This window comes from Neolamprologus brichardi, chromosome 7 (genome assembly GCF_056152115.1).
Source record: "Neolamprologus brichardi isolate AB-2024 chromosome 7, ASM5615211v1, whole genome shotgun sequence".
Lineage (NCBI taxonomy): Eukaryota > Metazoa > Chordata > Actinopteri > Cichliformes > Cichlidae > Neolamprologus > Neolamprologus brichardi.
In genome coordinates, this window is record NC_142110.1 from 4,946,036 (window position 1) to 4,966,305 (window position 20,270).

At 40.9% G+C, this 20,270-nt stretch overlaps 1 protein-coding gene across 3 annotated transcripts in view; it reads left to right on the top strand.

Annotated features, from left to right (window-relative positions):
• Nucleotides 1–28: 28 nt before the first annotated feature.
• The window catches only part of abcc8 (ATP binding cassette subfamily C member 8), a 73,753-nt gene continuing 53,511 nt past the window's right edge, over nt 29–20,270 (top strand). For all 3 annotated transcript variants that reach the window (XM_087842916.1, XM_087842915.1, XM_087842917.1), the window contains exons 1-9: nt 29–394; nt 3,355–3,517; nt 7,065–7,206; nt 8,597–8,718; nt 9,955–10,121; nt 12,831–13,073; nt 15,541–15,729; nt 17,518–17,682; nt 19,097–19,252. In XM_087842916.1, coding sequence (XP_087699042.1) covers nt 374–394; nt 3,355–3,517; nt 7,065–7,206; nt 8,597–8,718; nt 9,955–10,121; nt 12,831–13,073; nt 15,541–15,729; nt 17,518–17,682; nt 19,097–19,252 — 1,368 coding nt within the window. In that variant the 5' untranslated portion in view covers nt 29–373. The remainder of the gene's footprint in view (nt 395–3,354; nt 3,518–7,064; nt 7,207–8,596; nt 8,719–9,954; nt 10,122–12,830; nt 13,074–15,540; nt 15,730–17,517; nt 17,683–19,096; nt 19,253–20,270) is intronic.

The following is a 20,270-nucleotide window of genomic DNA, read 5'->3' on the forward strand; positions in this document are numbered from 1 at the left end:
GTGACATCTGTCTGCTGCCGGTTGGCCGCTGTGCTGCGTGTAGCTGCCGATGTTCTGCCTCTACGGTTCATTAACAGTCCAAAGGTTGGCTGGAAAGATCTGCCTCTTTCTTCCTGCAACCCCTCCTCTTCCTCCTCCTCCTTCCCCTCCTGGGTACCCGGGGTCAGCACCGTGGACAGCTCCTTGCCTTCACCCGTAAACCACCGCCTGCGGTCGGGCTGTCAAACGCAAGTAGGACAGCGAGAAGTCGGGCGCACTCTGAACACATGAGAGTGTGCTATTTACGAGATTTTGCCTCTTTTCTTTTTTTAACATCCAAGCGACGAATGTGACAGAAGATTGTTTCTGAAGTCAGAGATACGAGGCTGGAACAATGATCTCACGATATAAACCGGTAAGTGCTACTACAGTATATCTGTAACCTGCTCAGTCGCTTGATCGATATTCAATTTAAAGCATCGAATATTCTGCATGTAGCCCTACGATTAAGGTCGAAAACACACAAAAGACACACGTAAGTTGATTTAATTGCACGCAGCATTTTACAGATATGAGCTCTCTGCAGATTAAGGCCTATCCAATGATGATACAAGTCATTTCAGTTCATATTTAGTCAGTGAATCCCCGTGTGCGCTGTAATTGGTTCATCCATCACCGAGGCTTATTTCTGGAGGCGAGTTTCTGAGAGTTTAAACTATTGAGTGTGCTGATCTCTCAACAGGACCATTGCACCGAGTGTGGTAACAAATTGTCTCAGGCAGATGGGGAGCATTTCACAAAAACAAGTACCTCCCCCTTCCCCTTTCTCTCATAGGTGAGAAAAATGCCCAGAAAGTAGGTGCACGCGGATGCCACAATGCAATGCACGAGTCACTGGTCACCCCTTACCCTCACTTTACACCCACAGACATAATCATCACACTACTTCAACCAACACATAGTCAAACCTTGTTTTCAGTTAAGCCACTGTCGTTTGGTTGGCATCAATCTGTATTTGGGGTTTTATGACGTAACAGTGGCTCAGTGTCTATTTTGAGGCCGGTCTGATATTTTAGGATTTTTTTTTTTAGAATCTATTGTTCTCCCTTTGTGTTGTGAGTTTGCTAAGATGATGTCGACTTTTCCTCTCTTGTCTCTCTGAGAGGCTGCTGCTCTGTCTAGTCATTTTCTCTGTCCTCACCCACTCCAATGCTTCAACCCTCCCCAGGCTATACAGTGATGACCATCTCTGATGTAGGGCACCACAGAACGAAAGTATAATAATAGCCTAGGGGCAGTGTAATATAAAGAAGGAATCTTTATTTGAAGCCTGATGCTGGTAGTAGAAGGAAAACAACCCAAAACAAGTAACCCCCAGCAGACTTAACAATTTGTATTCTGTTCTGTTTAACTGAACGTGGTCCTATAACCCTATTTTTTCTTTATTTTTAAACAAAATGATAGAGCTAATATCTACTAAGACATTTGACGTGTGCAGGAAGTGATTAGGTAGGGCTGCAGCTGACCCAAACATCATATATTGGGTGATGAAATCAAAAACCAACCGGAATATCTTTCCTACTTCCCATATATCTCAGTGCTTAAAGTGTAACTAGAAGCACTACAGCATATGTGGCCAACCTGAACCTTACTGTTTCTTGCATTTTGGACACATTTATGGCTTTGCAATCATAATCCACTTATTTATTTTCTACATATTAAGTGTATATAAGTATCAGTCAAATTAGAATAATTCTCTTCTGCTGGGATTGAATAAATGCAAGCTTGCAAAAGCATTGCATCCTGTTTTATGGTATCACTGCTTGCAGAAAGCTGTGCACTGTAACGAACATTTGCAAAAGTAAATACTACCTCGCTTTTAAACAGATAGCTGGAATTTAATGTCTATATCTCGAGATGCCTTAAGTACAGGACCACATGTCAGTTCAAAGAGGAAACTCGAGCTGTACTGTGTCATGCACATTTACATGCCCCGCTCTCCTCGCGTCACATACCAAACACACCCTCCAATTTGGCGGCCTCTTTAAAGCGTTCCCATCTCTCCCTCTGATATGTCTTTTTTAACCTCTCCTCATTTCAAACATGAGTTCTCAGCCTGAACCTACAGTAAGTTGTATTTTTTTCTCATATTAAATATACATTGCTGTCGTTATACCACAGTCTGAGTCTGTGTACGTGAATCGGCTGACAACTGTGTGTGTAAACAACAAACACATGTGTAAACTGCTCATTACGGTTAAGCTTATCTCCTTGCTGCAACGATGTAAAAGGTCATCAGCCATGGATTACATTGAATGTAAATCATTTTAAACGCTAAGAGAAGGCCATCGGTCTACCCCGGTTGACGGATGGATTATTGAAATCTGCTCCCATGTGGGTCTTTGCTGATCCTGCTCTACAAGCAGGCTGCTACTGGCTGCAGTGGGATTTCTCTCTGCAGGACCATGCACATAATGCATCCACGCCAGGAATTCATAAATATTTGATGCTATCGTTCCTCATGTGTTGAGCCTGGTTATTCCGTTATTGTGTTTGTTTTTTCATTTTTTATCACTTTGATTAAAAATTGTGTTTTAGAATTATGTAAGCCCCAAGAACATGTTTTTGAGATTTCGATTTTATGCGCTTGCTCATGCTTCACACGTACTTCTTTATGACGTTTGCACTGTTCATCCACTAGCTGTATCCCAGTGTCTCGCTCTTCATCATTCACTGTTCCCTTCCACCCTCCCCCTCCTACCTTTAGTTGCTCTCCAGCTCGTCTGCACACTCTGCCCCTTCTGCGCTCCTCTCCCAAGGTCGACTTTGAGCTCTCGATTGCAAAGAGACAGGAATAGCAGGTGGACTGCAGAATGCTGTCGCTGCTCGATCAGTGTGTGTGTGTGTGCGTTTATGAGGAATGCGAACATGTCTGAATGTATTCCAGTGGAGCTGTGCAGCTCTGTGCACAAGTGAAGCTTCAGCCTTAGAGGATGTCTGCAGACTGCGGATGGACGAGCTGCAGATGCTTTTCACCGGCATGGCCAGAAAAGCTGCTTAAACTATCACAGAGGAGAGGGAGCTGCCGCCGCTGCTGCTGCTGCGCTGGACTGTGACTGTCCCTGACCTCTTCCTCCCTCCTCCTCTGTCTCCTCTCTTTCACTCGAGCTGATATTTGGGAGCTGGATTAGAAAGGGAACAGGAAGGAAGACACCTTGGGAATTACCGGGATCCACTGCAGACGTCAGTGTTTCCTTTTGAAAAGACGACATGCTCTGAGAACCTCTTCTTCTAAATCTCTCCGTCTGTGTCTCCTGTCCTCCCCTCATCCTCTTCTTCTCCTCCTCCTCCTCCTTTTCCTCCTGTTCCCGGCAGAGTCCCGGTTCCACCATGTCCTTGGCATTCTGTGGAAACGAGAATAACTCGATGGCCTACAACGTGGATGGAGGGGTTCTGAACAACGGCTGTTTCCTGGATGCGCTCAATGTGGTCCCACATGTTTTTGTCCTCTTCATCACCTTCCCCATCCTCTTCATCGGTGAGTGTCAATGTGAAGTGAGATCCTCCTTTTCACTGCACAGTTGTACCTGCCTTGACTTCCACACGTGCTCAGATAGCGTGTCAGCACAAGTCAGCATGATGGGCTTCGATATGTTTTCTGTCTTTCTCATATTCCTCTTAATCAAATTGTTTTATTCTGCATGCGGTTGATGAACTATTGCATGATGTATTCAGTGAGTGCTTCACTTGCTTTATAGAGTCATTTCAGTATACTCAACCTTTATGCCACTGATGAGTGGTTTTGAGTGCGCATTTCATTCTCTGATTTATAACACCCACAAATATCTGCAGGTGTATGGGTAAGCCAGCTACAGAAGGCTGAGCCTCTTCAGTGACACAACACGAGGACATAATTACTGAGCTGCAAGCATTTTTCTGAGCAAATTAACGTTTTTTGATAAAATGCATGCAAACAGATGATGGCATTAGGTTGCACCTTGTTTGCCCTCCTATCTGGCCGCTGGTCATTTCTGTTAGAGTCATCAGCAGCGTGTAATGGATCAGCACTACATGCACATTTTGCTGCTACAGTCACACATGCTCCAGCGCTGTCATCTGATGGGTGTGTATGTAATGTGTGTGCCCATTTAGTGCCCTCCTTTTTCATTTTTCAAAAGCAAGACACCACTATAAGTCCTCACTATTCATTGTGGAACAAAGTGGAAGAAGATGCAAAATGTAACTTTTACACTATTTTCCTCATTATTATCTGGACAATAATAGTGTAATTAAACAGTTTGTGCTTTTACTTTAGTAATATTCCTGTCATCTCTCACATTTAAAACACTGTTTCTCCATATATCAATATTGTTGCTTTTCCTAATTAAAGAATCCCGATACTTTCTCTATCTGCAGATATCTCTATAAATGTTTCTGTTTGTCTTTCCTTTAACTTGAAGACAAAAACACTCACTGATAAGGCACTTAAGGGGCTCTATAAGTCCACTGTTAGATGATAACAGGCTGCAAGCTGCAGGGGTTTTCTCTCTCCTGTCACACTGAGCTGATGTGCTCTCTCTAACAACTTTGCCACCAAACACAAACCTCAGGGGTGTGAAATGTTTTTCTTGATAAAACCTCTTAAGCCAGCATCCTGTGATGTGCATTGCCCTTGAGCGAGTCAGCTCATTATTTTCACCATGTCACATCAAGGCTAAAAGAGGATATTGGGGATACATGCACCACAACACCATCGCTGACTTGAATGAATCCTTATTACCTGCTGTTGGCTGTAGGAAATCCATGTAATTATAATTAATGCACAGTTTGATGCAACGCATATTTTTATTATATATCTGCAATCAGTGTTGGGGAGTAACGGAATACATGTACCGCCGTTACGTATTTAAAATACAAAATATGAGTAACTGTATTCCGTTACAGTTACCGTTTAAAAAGGTGGTATTTAGAATACAGTTACTTTGTTGAAATAAATGGATTACACGGCGGTACTTCCCTGTTTCATATTGTGGCGGGTCAGGACTGTTTGGGTTTTGTTTGACAGCTACGTTCTGTTGTTCCAGGTGGCAGCGTTAAGGTTGCCATGGTTATGGGGTGACGCTCTCTCTCTCTACGTGTTTCCTGGGTGAGAGAGGCCTTTTTGTTGTTGTTGTGCTAAGCTAACAGGCAGAATGCTACAGGTATAGCTCTAAAGAATGTAGCATCATAGGCAGTGTAGTCCGTGCTGCAGGGAGAATGGACTGCTGTACACGTTATGTGTCTGTGAGCGAGGGAGGGAGAAAAAGGAAAAGTACGAGCTGTCATCGAGCAAAAACGGGAGCTGGAAGCATGTAAATATAATAATAACCACTGCAGCCAAGAAGAGTGCCTGACGAGCCCAGCTGTAAGTAAGCTATTAAGACTCGACTGTACACCGTGTTCGTGTTTTCCTCCAAAAACAATAAGTTCTGTTGGAGCAGCCTTTCAACGCCTCTCTCTGTCTCTCGCTAGCAAAGTTGACCCAGACAACAAAGTAAAGCTAGTTTTCAGCTACAAGCCCGACACAGAACCCATCGTATTAGCCAGAGGTCCCTTTACTACGGTTCGGAGCCGCGGACCTTCAGTAACAGTAATAAATCACAGCAATAGTACATTCATGTAGTTGTAAACAGCATGATAATATATTAAGTAATCCAAAGTATTCAGAATACGTTACTCTCATTGAGTAACGTAACGGAATACGTTACAGAATACATTTCGGGGCATGTATTCTGTATTCTGTAATGGAATACATTTTAAAAGTAACCTTCCCAACACTGTCTGCAATGCGATCACTTAATATGTGGCTTATTTACCCTAGTGCCAAATTATTTGAGTAAATATTATGGTGCTGACTTTAACAATGCTCTTCAGTACTTGAGCCGAGAGCGTTTGTCAAAAAGAGTTAGAGGAAGTGATGGAGTACATGCCAGCCTGTGCCAGCACTTCTCACTGAGAAAAACTGTTAAGGTGCCAAGAAGTGAGGAGTGATTCACAGAATTTCAATAGTAGAGATGTGTTTTATGACAGCAGCGAATCAAATCTGAAATATAAATTGCACTTTGATTATCAGTTGCTGTTTTACAAGCCAGGTTCTATTGTATTACAGGGCAAACTGAGACCAACATCTGTCTAAGAGGAAATTAATGGAGAAGGAGGTTTGAGCAAAAAATAATTGACTTAAGGATCTCAGGCAAGCAGCCATCTAACCACATCTATTGGCTCCTTGCCTGCAGAGAGTCAAGCAATCAAAGTGATAATAACACAACTTTCCTGCTGTACTCTAGCAGCCTGGCATTTTCTCCCAGCAGAGCCATCTTTCTATTTTCTCTTCTGTAAGTTATTCACCATGCTTGAGAATGCCAGCTCTTTATCATGGAGTTCATGATGTACAACACATTCATTCAAGACTGTTCACAAGTTTATTTTCCCAGTGGAGACTCCCATAGAAAAATGGCTTTTGTCATCTCGCTCTGTGCTAATGTTCTTTCCCCCTGTGCATAAAAAAGATACGTCTTGGTTATATATGAGATCAAGGCCCTCAGGCACCACTGCATTAAAAAAGTCAGGGTTTCGTCATGGAAATCACTGCATGGGCTCGAGAACACTTGCACAAATCACTGTCTGTGAACACAGTGCACCGTACCATCTACAAACGCAAGTTAAAGATCTACAGAAGAAGAACCTATGTGTGAACATGATCCAGAAATGCTTCTTTCTTCTCTTCATCTCATTTAAAATGAACTGAAGCAAAATAGAAAACTGCTCTGTGGTCAGGAAATCAAAATTAGATTTTTTCTTTTCAAAAACATGGATGCCATAACCTGATGGTATGTATTAGAGCGTATGTAGTTGGTAGCTTGGACATCTGCAAAGGCACCATCAATGCTGAAAAGTATATACGGGGTTTAGAGTGACATGTTTTCTCAGTTTAAACATTTGATAGAGTCTCTGTCTTCTACTGTGAATAAAATGGTTCTTTTTTGGCCTTTTTGTATTTAAAGTGAAATGAACCTGTTGCTTTCATTTCCTGGTTCATGTTTGAGGTTGGGGCAGCCAGAGTTCAAAGGTCCACATCCACCACAGCACCTGGCTTCACTTTCCTGGACACAACCTGCGATGGCTCCTCACCTTCATCCTGCTCTTCATCCTCGTCTGTGAGATTGCAGAGGGCATCGTCTCAGATGGGTATGTTTGGCTTTTTAATAATACAACACTGCAGCCTCATGATGATCTCAGTCATTATGAGGTGATGTTTGTTATGTCATGACACTAGTGAGAATGTTTATTTTTATATGCTTTTGTTTCGTTTAAATGTATAGTATAGTAAAATGTATTTTGTGTATTATCAGTATGATTTTTGTGTGACACAATTCAAATTTTTCCGCCATTATTCAATTATTCAATTATGCAATTATGCAATGCAGGAAGGATTGCAGTTGTTGATTGTTCAAATTGTTGCTTGCTTGCTTTCTACTTAAATCGTAGTGAAGCAGAGTACATTTTATTGCTACACAACTTTTAAGTTAAGAATATGAAGACAAAAACCAAAATGCGGCGTGAAATAAAAGCTTAAAGCTAGTCAAAGCTAACAGCGAGAAAGTGGAGGTTGTGATCTGACAGTTATCAGTTTGCAAGCTAAAAAAAAAGTTCATGATATGATTTACTTTTTTGGATTTATTTATTTACCGTACACAGAAATAAGGACACTACCACAGCAGGAATAAGAGGAGTTGACATAAAGCAAAAGCTGGCAAGGCAAAGAGAAGATGCAAAGAATAACAAAGCACAGGCTCTTTTCAAAGCAGCCATTTTAATATGAAAAATACATGTTACGTGTAACATTAGAAAAGACACAGAGCCCTCATTAATGTGCTGCTGTGAAAAGGTTTTTTCTTTTACTAAAATCCATGTCCGTGACTACAAACAGGAAACTGTAGGAATTAATAGCATACTGAAGTGGGTTTGTAAAAAAAATGGAAAAAGTCTGATGCAGACAAAAGGATGCTACTTGGACAATGGAGCCTGCTAGCATTCACCACCAGCCAACACAATACAGACAAAGCCACTGAGAGGCAAATGTTAATATTTGCCAACTAAAAGCACGTCAGTGAGCTTTACCCTGGACTCCAATAAGCATGTTATTACACTATAAGAGGAAGCCCAAGTACCCGCAGACAACCCACGCAGGCACAGGCAAAACATATAAACTCCTCACGCTAAGGCTTCAGCTGGCAAATGGATTCAAACCCATGACCTGCTGTAAGATGACAGTACTGCCTCCATTTCCTGGATAATCTCATGAAATGACTCACGGGGCTATATCAGAATCCAAACTGCTCGTGTTTAGGTCTCGTTATCTAATTCGTCTCTATGTGTATCCTGTTGTTGTCTAATTTAGTTTACCAGGCTCTAGATTAGTTGTGGAGATTGGGGTGGTTAGCCCTATGAGGTAAAGAGAAATTTGGCTAATTTACTTGCTTAATGAGACATCTGTCAAAATGCATAATAATAATAATTATTATTTTGTGGTTATCAGCCTAACCCGTTTCTTTCTCTATCTGATGTTTATTTGCAGGTTCACTCAGTCCCTCCATCTTCACCTGTACATGCCTGCAGCTCTGGCCTTCATGGCTGGCATCACCTCTATTGTCTACTATCATAACATTGAGACCTCCAACTTTCCCAAACTACTGTTAGGTATCTGTTTATTATTTTTTACATTTTCCTGAGAGAGACAACTTTACCTTTACTGTCAGCCTCACCCTGGGATATACTGCTTAGCGTATTCATTCGTAGCACTGAGATGAAGTGAATGCAATACGATTTGTGATCATGGCTTGTGAAGCTAGCATTAGCTTTGTACTTACTTGAATGTCCGATACTGAATGGCAACTGATTATTGATTTACTAAACTCTACGGGATTACATAACAGAGCAGCAGGGTCAGTGTTGTCATTTGCAGATAACTGGTTCATTACTTTCAGATAATGATGCAGGGCAGTGTCATCGAGGGGGATTGTTCTCTGTGCAGATATTAATTATGCATTTAAACTAATATAAAGTGAAAGCGCTGCACAGTTTGCACAGCAGACAAGCATCTCCATGGCAAATATATTTAGTTTTTTGTTATGAAATGATGATCAGTGTTTTCAGTTCCTCTAGTTCGTGATAGTTATTGATAAATAGAGCAGTGTCAGGCTTCACCTTTGTCCATTAGTTCTCCACATGTGACGTTTGCTTGTGGAACAATCACCATGCAGTTTTCCCTTCCTTCTCGGGCATCATTAACTCATCTGTGTGCAGCTCCTGGTGCTTTATTCAATACTCCCATTGAGTCACTCAGCTTCCCTGGCTGTAAGGTTTCCATTTCACAGCCAGACAGAAATTCATCTTCTAAAGAGAGCCTTGGGTGTTGACTTTTATGCTAGAGATATTCTTCATTATAAAGAAGAAAAGAAATCTCAGCGGTTTTGCTGTTGGCCAGCAGTGTAACCTTTGTGTAGAAACAAGAATCCGTTATTGTCTCATATCGTCTGGACTGACGTGATGTAGCTCCATCAAAAATCACAATGGAACAAAGACAACAGACGTCTGCTAGAAACACAGTGCGATGGAAACGGAGGAAAGAAACAAGAAGAAAAAAACTCATATCTTAACTGTTCTCTTACGCAGCTGAAACATGAGATTGAATGGTGTCTCCACGTGGTAAATAAATTATAACACGAGTTGAACCATGGACACAGTTATATGAAATGTATCCCAGCCTGTAACAAAATACACCCGTTGCACAAATTGAGTTTCAGAGAGAACGATGTCATATTGATGACACTTTTTCATTTCGACTGAAATATAAGTTTGCGGTCGAGTTATTTATCGTTTCTGGCTTATCCGGTAATTCACTGTGTGACTCTGATCCCTGCTAAATCCCTTTAGCCCTGCTGATCTACTGGGTGCTGGCCTTCATCATGAAGACCATCAAGTTTGCCAAGTACACCGAGCATGGCATCGGCCCCAGGCAGCTACGCTACTGCATCACAGGACTGCTCGTGCTGCTGTATGGACTCCTACTAACTGTAGAGATCAACGTCATCCTCGGCAGGGTAAGTGTGTACATTTGTGTCTTTGTCCACTGTTATGTGTGTAAGATCATTCAGATGCAGTGATACAACTTTTTGTTAAGCTCTTAAAATGGTAATAGTTGCACCGGAGCATGTGACGGTGGTTATGAACCTTCACTGGCTTTCATTCGAATGCAAGTAAACATGCCATTTATTTTAAACTGCATATTTACAGCAGCTGCATTTAAAGACGATGATGTGACATTTCCTTTCAGCCTTGCTTGCGATTTTGAGGCCATTTCCAGCATCCCCTGCAGCTGGGGAGCATTTTATTCCCCATGGTTCAGTTTTATGAATCAGATGATTAAAATGACGACAGCTCCAACTGCATACAATGTTTTTGAGAATTTCTAATCAATTGTGGAAACTCTGTGAGCCTGAGAAGAGGAGCTTTATTTTTAGTACATCATTATAATGTAAAATCCATGAAGGCGATGGTCATTTTTGGACTTTTCATGATTTATTTGAACTGACTGGACTACTATACATCGTTAATCATTAAAAAATGAAGACAATGTTCAGATGTTTGAATTTAGTTTTGATTTCTGTAATCTATACCAGGTCAAAAGTATTCATAGTCTCACATATATCCATACACCTTCAATAATATTTGGTTAAATGTCCCTTAGGAAGTTGCACCTCACCCACATACTTTTGTTAGCCATCAGCAAGCTTCAGGCATAATTCAGGCTGCATATTTAGCCACTTGTTTAACCAATTGGTCATGTTCATTTAAACTGGTTGCAGATGTGGCTTTTAAGCAAAGTCCACAAATTTTAATAGGAATAATGTTGAGGCTTTGGGAAGGCCTTTCCAGAATCTTAACGTTAGCCTGCTTTATCTGTTCCAAAGCTAGTTATGATGTGTGTTTGGAGTCATTGTCCTGTTGGAACACCACCTACGTCCGAGTTTTAACCATGTATCTGTCGATGTGGGTTAGGGTTAGTCGTTCTTCTTCATTATTCCATTCACATTATGTAATGTACCAACACCTGGCAGGAAAACAGCCCCAGAGCATGATGCTACCACTGTCATACTTGACAGCTGCTACAGTTTTAAATGGTTTGAAAGCCTCACGATTAGGCCTCAAAACATACCGCCAATCTTTGTCTCATCTGATGATAAAGTTTTTCTCCAGAAGGCATTTGGCTCATCCATGAGGGCTGCTTCAACTTTCAGTTTTAGCTTGAATGTGTTGATTTTGGAGCAGGGGGTACTTTCTTGGTTAACACCCTTGAAGACCATGGTTATGTGAAAATCACCTCACTCTGAATGCAGAAGCTGGTGTTTCAGTACCTTCCAGTTCATGGCAGGCTTAATGGTTTCTGGGTTATTCCTGAATATCCTAGCCAGTTTCCTTTCATCTGATAGTGACAGTTTGGGTCTTCTTCCAGAACTTGGCAAATTTCTGTGTTTACATACAGTTATTTGAACTGATGATCTCAGAATCCTCAAATTAATCGACACTGTAGAACCTTCAGCACCACTTATTAAAGAAGTGAATGTGTGAATATATTTGAGCCTGTATTCATACTCTTGACCCTTTGTGGTTTGCAGAAAAATAAATTCAAACTTATTGACCCAGTTCTTGTTTTTTCAGGTCATTAAAGACGTGTGCTGTACAACCAGTTCTGTTTGCTCCATCCTAATGTTAGCCTTTTCACCATTTTAGTGCAAGCTTCTGATGATTCACATTGAACCCAAAGTAACACTGATAACTGTGCAGTTACACCAGCTTATCACTGATACAGAAGCATCCTGTTGGAACAAATGCAAAAGTAAAGAAAAAAGCATAAATATTTTTTTTTTCTGAATGCAAAATTGATCCTTTCACTTTCATTTAAAGTATATCTAAAAGACACAAGATTCCCCTCACACGTGTGGTTCAGTGTGAGGCTTCATGCTGGTCTCTGATCACGTTTCTAGATCTATCTCATTAATATTCTTATTAATTATTCAGCTTTTGACATTTTCAGCCTTCTGACCCTTTCTGAGCATGGAGAAAATGTCAGAGCAGTGTGCTCTTTTCGTCTTTTTCGTCTGGACAATTCGCAATGTGTTTGTCTCTGTTAACCTCTGCACTAAGCAAACACCTCTTACTAAATCACAGCGCCGTGGGCAAACAGCAGAGAAACAGATTCTCCCATCATCCACTGCAATCATTTGGCCCGCTACACCTCGGTTTCTTGAAGTGTCTTTATCTGCACTGTTAAAAGTGTGCAAACAGTTTATATTAATAATTGATGTGAACTTTCATGTTGAAGTAATAGAAAACAAATCATTACATGCTTTCATTAAAAAGCTAATTTCGATTTTACTGGCTGACAAAATGAATAAACGATTGTTAAATCAAACCTTTCTAATTAATTCACGCTCAGGATCTTGCTGAACATATTTAGCTGGGAAATCCATTTTATTCCATTTTTTGTTGTGGTTAAAATAGAGCCTGATTTCAACTCTTAAGCTTTACATTAGTCATAAATTTCCATATCAGACAGCCTGTACTACTCCTACTATAATTAACCCCACTAATACGTCTTTTCAGCTGACATAATTATCGTCTGCTGTGCACAGGTTAGTCGATATTTCTGTACATTTAAAGCCCAATCAGTGGTTTTTTGAGTTCACTCTTAGTTTTCAGGTAACTAGGGGGAATCGAACAGTTAATCAAAGCTCTTCTTTTTGTCACAGCGCTACATGTGTTTCGCCAATCCAACAGAGGTGAAGCCTCCCGAAGACCTTCAGGACCTCGGCGTTCGCTTCCTGCAGCCCTTCGTTAACTTGTTGTCCAAAGCCACCTACTGGTGGATGAACACCTTCATTACCTCTGCTCACAAACGACCCATCGACCTCAAGGTCATTGGCAAACTGCCCATAGCAATGAGAGCACTCACAAACTATATAAAGCTTCGCAAGGCCTTTGAAGACCAAAAGGTTAGTATTAGTAGATCTTTGTGAACAGTAAGTGGGCTGATGTTGTTGTCCAGTAAATAGTCAATGTGTGTGTCAAAAGCACATCTGCTTTCCTTGTATTTCCTTGTTTAAGCTGAATAAATGATATATCAGGCACTGATAACCAGCAAAGGTGAAATGCACAAATCTGTCCGTCTATGACTTTAATATGAATAATTCAGGGTCCGGGGCCTACTGTAGCATACCCTAACTTTTGTCCATCACTGAAATTCACCCTCATATTTACACCTACAGTCAATTCAGAGTTAAACATTTACGTTACTTAAGTCTGTGGCCTGTCGGGGCAAAGCAGTGCTTTCACAGAAATCCATCCCACACATACAAACTCTCAACACTGTTTCTTTTTGATTATCAGGGGATCATCTTGGACGTTGAGCTCTGAGACACAAATAAGACTTTAAGGATTTCTGTGAGAAGTCAACATGTAGCTTATTCACTTCACTTTGGCCCGTTTTTGCTGTGCTTTGTTTAAAAAAATGTTTCTGCCGGGTATGTTTGAATCAATGTCTTTCCTGCAGTGACTCATGGCTTGCTGAACTCTGGGACTAATAAACTTTATTTAGACATCATAGATATGAGTACTTGACTAATGTAAACAGTGAAATGTCACACTGCCAGGAGAATGTGCGTAGTGTATGTACACACGGTCAGGCTTATTCTCTATATCGTGCTTGTGTTTACCCCAGTTGTATACAATCCTCTCCACTGTTGTAGATATGTGCTGATTAAACCTTATTGTAATTTCTAGCACAAATGGTTTCATGGTGGTGATATATTAGGTTGCATTTTTGCATACTATAAGGCCTTTCTAGTACTTTTTCACCTCCATATATGTAAATGAGGAAAAGCATAAAAGCACCTCGCTGGCTTTGACTTTCTGTGTTGGGCTTGCTTCACATCCCTGCATTTTTTAAGGTATAAGCCGGTTTTAAATGGATGTAATAACATTTTTATTTGCTGCTTATTAAAAGAGAAGAAGAAAAACTTTCTCTAATGAAATGTAATATTTATCTCTTTCAATTCCTCTTTCTTTAGCAGAATCGAGAGATGAGTTAGTTCTTAATATGGCTCCCAGAAAGATTCCATGTGTTTTAATAATATAATTATGATGTGTGTTTGGTATTTTCATTTGGTGAACACAGCTTATGTCCCGTTCTCTTCTTCTCTGGTCTTCTAGTCTCGCTAATGTCAGTCCAAGCTGTCTCTCTTTGCTCTTTCCCTCTCTGTCTCTCTGTCCATCTCACTTCTGGAGCACGTGTCAGGGGTCAGATGTGAAGGGCGTCCTCTGTAGGGTCACTGTTTTCCAGTGTTTGGAAGGTCACGCTCAACGTCACGTCTGCATGTGCGTCCAGTGTGAACGCAACCCCACTTCCTTCCGGCAGGAGCAGGGGATGAGAGAGACTGAGGGATCCCAGTGGAGCGCTGGGGAAGGGTGGTGGTGGGGCATTTAGAGGAGGGGCTGGAGGCGCCAGGTCATTCCCATTCTACTGTGAACGAGGCAACATCCTGACCCCTGTGGGGGTGAAAGCACTACACTTCATGGGAAGCTAGTTACAGTGTGAGTGTGGGAGAACGAAACATCCTCCTTCCTAGTTGTTTGAACTTGAGGTAGGAAGAAAGGATGTGTGTGTGTGTGTGTGTGCAAACACTGAGGTTTAATATGAGCTTGAATTGAAAGATAGAGGCACATGACCGGGGTCACGTTTGTTCTCACAGTTCTGAGAATGACTTAGAGATGGTCACAGAGATGTGCGCACACAGTGTAAATGTCCTGGGACTGTTTACTGCACCGTAGCAGTCCAGATGTTTTCCTGTCATCGTACTAACTGACTCACTGAGCCGTGCTCTTGTGTTGTTTTAGGAAATTCATAAAATTGTATAGAAATAAATATAAATGAACAGCAATACCTTCTCCAGTCTGTCTTGGAATCTCTGTTTTTGTGTCCCTGACATGGTGCTCCAGCTTCATTACCCTCAGAGGAGTTATGTAGGCTTTTCATGTGATGCAGTGTGAAACTTGCCATTAATCATCCTATGCAGCAACGAGGTGGATGGGAGCCTTGAACCTGACCTCATTTTATAGGCTTCTGTTGCAGTGCTGTGATCTAATGGTGTTGACTCAGCTTTTATGTTCAAGCAGTTATTTCCTTTTGCTATGTCAGCCAGCTTTTATGCTGTAATCTCTTTGCCTTTTGTGCTGCTAGTTCAACACCACAGACAAATGGCACTTCTCTCCAAAGACGTAATCTTCATCATGCTAACGAAATACTCTGATTACTGTTTGTAATTCAGACTTTCAATAAAAAAGCCACTTGTTATTGTACTCTGGCAGATTAGCTGTATTTGACAAAGAACATTTAAAAAGTGGCTTATTTGTCTTCATGCTAATATTTTTCTACATCTGGCCCTTCTTTTTATTACCCTTAAGAGGCCTCAGGGCATAGCACCGCAAAGTCCAAAGTGGATCTGGCAAGCCCTGAGAAAAGCATTCGGCAGACCTCTCATCCTCAGCATCACGTTCCGCTTCCTGGCCGACCTGCTGGGCTTTGCTGGTCCTCTCTGCATCTCTGGCATAGTCCACCACATCAGCAAAGACAATCGCACCATTCAGCCACCGGTGAGGCCATGCACACAGCACAATATAGCATAAAAGATATTGTTATTAGCAAGTACGGATGCTGAATTTTTACTAGTCCAACATTTAAATACGTTTTATTGCATTTGTTCAGGTAATGAGAGCAGCTTTAGGCATAACAGAGACATTGCATAGCTTCCTCTGGCCTCTCAAAGGTTATAGTTACAGTTAGGTGAGACATTTATGATGCCCTGTCTCCCCTGCACACCTGCCTGATGGTGCTCTAATTTAAACCTCGTCAAATATTTATGAGACTTATTGCTTTAGAAGTTGTCTCTGGTCGGGTGTCTTTCTGTAAGAATAACTCTTGAATTATTTGTTTGAAAGTCAAGTCTAATGCAGAAAAAATAGACTTAAGAAGCACTCAGTAAATATTCTTGTCTGCAGGGGAACAAGCTGAAAAATAGTGACAATTTCAGCCAATGAGTATCGAGAGAGCAAAACAAGGGAAAGTTACAATGATGAGTTTCCATGGAGTGCAGACATATTTCTAATCAATAATTTGTAATTCCTTCTGGGAGAACGATGACTTTGTTATGCAGGATTCATTAATTTTTGAGAGAGATACCGTGTCCCTGTTCTGTAGTCCGAACTGCATTCCTCTTGGGTTTCCAGCCTACACCCACATATCAGCTGTGCGTTTCACTCCAAAGCCTCTGTTTCATTTCAGTTTAATTCAGTTTCATGCACAATATTAAAGCTTGCTCTGAAATGGAGGTAATATGTTTTAACCCTTTAAAACCGGTCAGAGCAGCACGCTCTGTTTTACACAACTACTTTTAAAGCACTGCAACCACGTAAGCTAGCGCAATAGTTTTTTTTGCATATGAAACCTGAGGAGTTGTACTTACACCTTATGCCATCAGCTTGTCCTTGGTCACGGTTTCTTCCACATATAGCTTTGCAAAAACTGCATAAAAAGCACTTGCAGCAACAAAAACAGATTATTCCAGAAACACGCTTTGCCGATCCGATCAGCTGTTTGTAACACTTCCTACGTTGGAATAGACATCAGCGCGAACTATCGCATGTCCGCCATGACCTGCCCGAAACCATAAGTGACGTCATTTTCGAAATGTAGATTTTTTACCATCAGGGCCTCATGAGCCTATGCTGGTGTTTTTAAAAGTTATCTTTGACTTTCTGTGTCGTTTCTGGGATGCTTAGGACTCATATTGCACTGCTGGAAATAGTTTATTTTGATGCATATGCTGCTTTTTTGCAAATTTGCACAATAATATTTATTTTCGTTTTTCCTGCAGTGTATAAAAATTGGTGTATTTCAAAAATAAAACTATGAAGACACTCAAAATAAATTTCCTGTGGTGGGAAACTATTTTGTGCAACTTTTTTGTATTTACAGTTTTGAGGGATAAACCTCTTAAATTTCTCTAACTAGAAATATATGTTAAAAAACAAAAACAATTTTCAATTTTTTTGTAGTTTATTGCACTTTTTTGCAATTTATGTAATTACTATGCACTTAATGCAGACATATTATTAAAATTTAGGCTGTAATGGTTGTATTGATGTATAGCAACTTGAAATGCTCCCAAAAATGGCTCTACAGCATGTAAAAATATAATATAAGCTCTGGCGGACTTGGTTCTATGGTAGGTCTTAAAGGGTTAAATGGATGAGGTTTTCCTCAAATTTTGAAGTGATGAACGGGACCATTTGTAGCTGAAATTAAAAATCCAGGGGAGTTCAGCCTATATTCCTAACAACTGTTCCTGCTTGTCTAACCTCTCTCTGTGCCTGCACTTCCAGATAAAGCTGCTTGGGATCTATTTTATTTCCTCCAAGGAGTTTCTGGAGAACGCATACGTGTTGGCTGTGCTGCTCTTCTTCGCCCTACTCCTGCAGAGGACTTTCCTCCAGGCCTCTTATTATGTGGCTATTGAAACAGGCATCAACCTGCGTGGAGCCATACAGGTACACTGCACTGATCTGTTCTCTAAGGAAACTTTGTTTATGAGAAGTTTAAAGATCTTTTCTTGGAAAACTGAAGTCTAATAAACTCAGTGGCACCCAGTAAAAGGACTAAACACAGAAACTACTGTCTATTTTATCCTTTGCTTACATGTTTTCATTTTAAAGCAATAAAATCCACAGATTTGGGTGTCTGGACATGATAATGCTGCAACAAGAGGCAGTTTGCTGTTAATGAGTGAATACTTAATTGCCAAAAAGAAACATTAAAGCATTTTTTAATTGGAAATAATTACAAAAAAAGCTCAGTGAAGATTTTGCAATGCCATAAACGATAAATTAAATAAAGACCAGGTTTTATTAAGACATATACACTCACTGGACACTATTAGGTACACCCTGCTAGTACTGGGTTGTTATTATTCAATTCACTTCATGGCATAGAGCACAGGTGTCGAACTCCGGGCCTCGAGGGCCGGTGTCCTGCAGGTTTTAGATGTGTCCTTGATCCAACACAGCAGATTCAAATGGCTAAATTACCTCCTCAACATGTCTTGAAGTTCTCCAGATGCCTGCTAATGAACTAACCATTTGATTCAGGTGTGTTGACCCAGGGTGAGATCTAAAACCTGCAGGACACCGGCCCTCGAGGCCTGGAGTTCGACACCCCTGGCATAGAGTCAACAAGCTGCAGAAAACTTTCTTCAGACATCTTGCTCCATATTGATACAATAACATCGCACAGTTGCTGCAGATTTAGATCTGTTGCTCACAGAAAGCAGCCGTGTTTTCATGTTGTTTATGCCAAATTCTGACCCCACAGCCTGAATATCGCAGCAGAAATAGAGATTCATCAAACCCGGCAAAGATTTTGTAATCTTCTATTGTCCGGTTTTGGTTATCCTGTGTAAAGTGTAGTCTCAGTTTCCTGTTCTTAGCTAACACACGTGGCACCCACCCAGTGTGGCTTTCTCCTGCTTTAGCCCATCCACTTCAAGGCTTGATGTGTTGTATGTTCAGAGACGCCCTTATTCATACCTGTTGAAGTGAGCGCTTATTTCTTGATGCTGTTGCCTTCCCGTCAGCTCAAAGCAGTCTGATCATTCTCCTCTGACCTCTGGCATCAACAAAGCATTTTCACACAGAGAACTGCAGCTGACTAGTATTTTCACTTTTTGTGGCCCATTTTATATAAATTCTTGTGGTAGTTGTGTGAGGTAAATGCCTGCATGCCAAGTTGTTACCATGTGACCAGCTAATTAGATATCTATGTTAACGATGAACTGGACAGGTGGTCTGTGAGACACGGCATTGTGTTGAAGACTAATCAGCACTATAATAAGCACCAGTTAACTAATGATCATTACAGGGAAATGTATTGCTGTCATGCCTTTTATGTTTTTTGTTCTCTCCCCAGACAAAAATCTACAACAAAATCATGCGTCTGTGCACCTCCACCATGTCCATGGGTGAGCTAACCGTAGGTCAGATCTGCAACCTGGTTGCCATCGATACCAACCAGCTTATGTGGTTCTTCTTCCTCTGCCCTAACCTGTGGGCCATGCCAGTACAGGTATGAAGCACGTTGTTCTTCTCTACTCCATAGATATCTTTAGGGTTTTGTTTCCACTGAGAGCAGCACTCAGTGTAGGAGTTTTTTCTTTTTCAAAAGCAAAATATTATTTATTTACATTTAGTAGCTTCTCCACAACTGAGGACTCTCCATGCCTTTTGATGTGATGCAGCAGGTGTTGAAAACGTGGAGTTTACTGCATTAGCAGTAACACAGCTTTGAGGTGTGTGTAAAGAGGCTGCGCTTTAACTCTTCCACCCGCAGTGATGACACTCGACGACCTCCTCTGTACCGTTAGCGACATTTTGACCACCGTTAGAATAGTTTCGGGGTATTTCCGAGGGTGGCTACATAGGCAGAGACCACCCTTACTAGCTTCAAGGGTTTCTCCAAGTAAGCTTTCAAGGGGCAAACGGCGCAAGGCGCAATATCACACTGGACTGCAATTCATGCAAATTCATTGTGTGCATCTATAGCAGAAAATGCACTGATCGTCATTTTATTCCACTGATTTGATTAAAGTTAAAAAAAAGGTCAGGCTTTGCTGCTTTCATTTATGAGATCAAGCTTGTTTATTCACACAGAGCTCAGTTACACTAGTTTATTCTGGATTTTAGCTTGTTGATATCATAATCTTTTTTTTTTTAAACTTTTTATTTTGTACTTTTTCCAATTTTATAGTACATGCAAACAAAAATATGAAAAAGGAACACAAAAGAAACAAACTAAAAGGAGTAAAGGACACCTAATCTGTGGAAGAGGAAAAAAAACAACAACGAGGAGAGGTCCCTGCCTTATGGGGCTGAGTGAGTCTTATAGGCTATCCATTTTGTCCACTGTTTTCGGTGTTTGTCAGATTTCAGTCTCAAAGTGTGGGTCATTTTCTCCATTATATATATGCAGTGTTGGGGAGTAACGGAATACATGTACCGCCGTTACGTATTTAAAATACAAAATATGAGTAACTGTATTCCGTTACAGTTACCGTTTAAAAAGGTGGTATTTAGAATACAGTTAC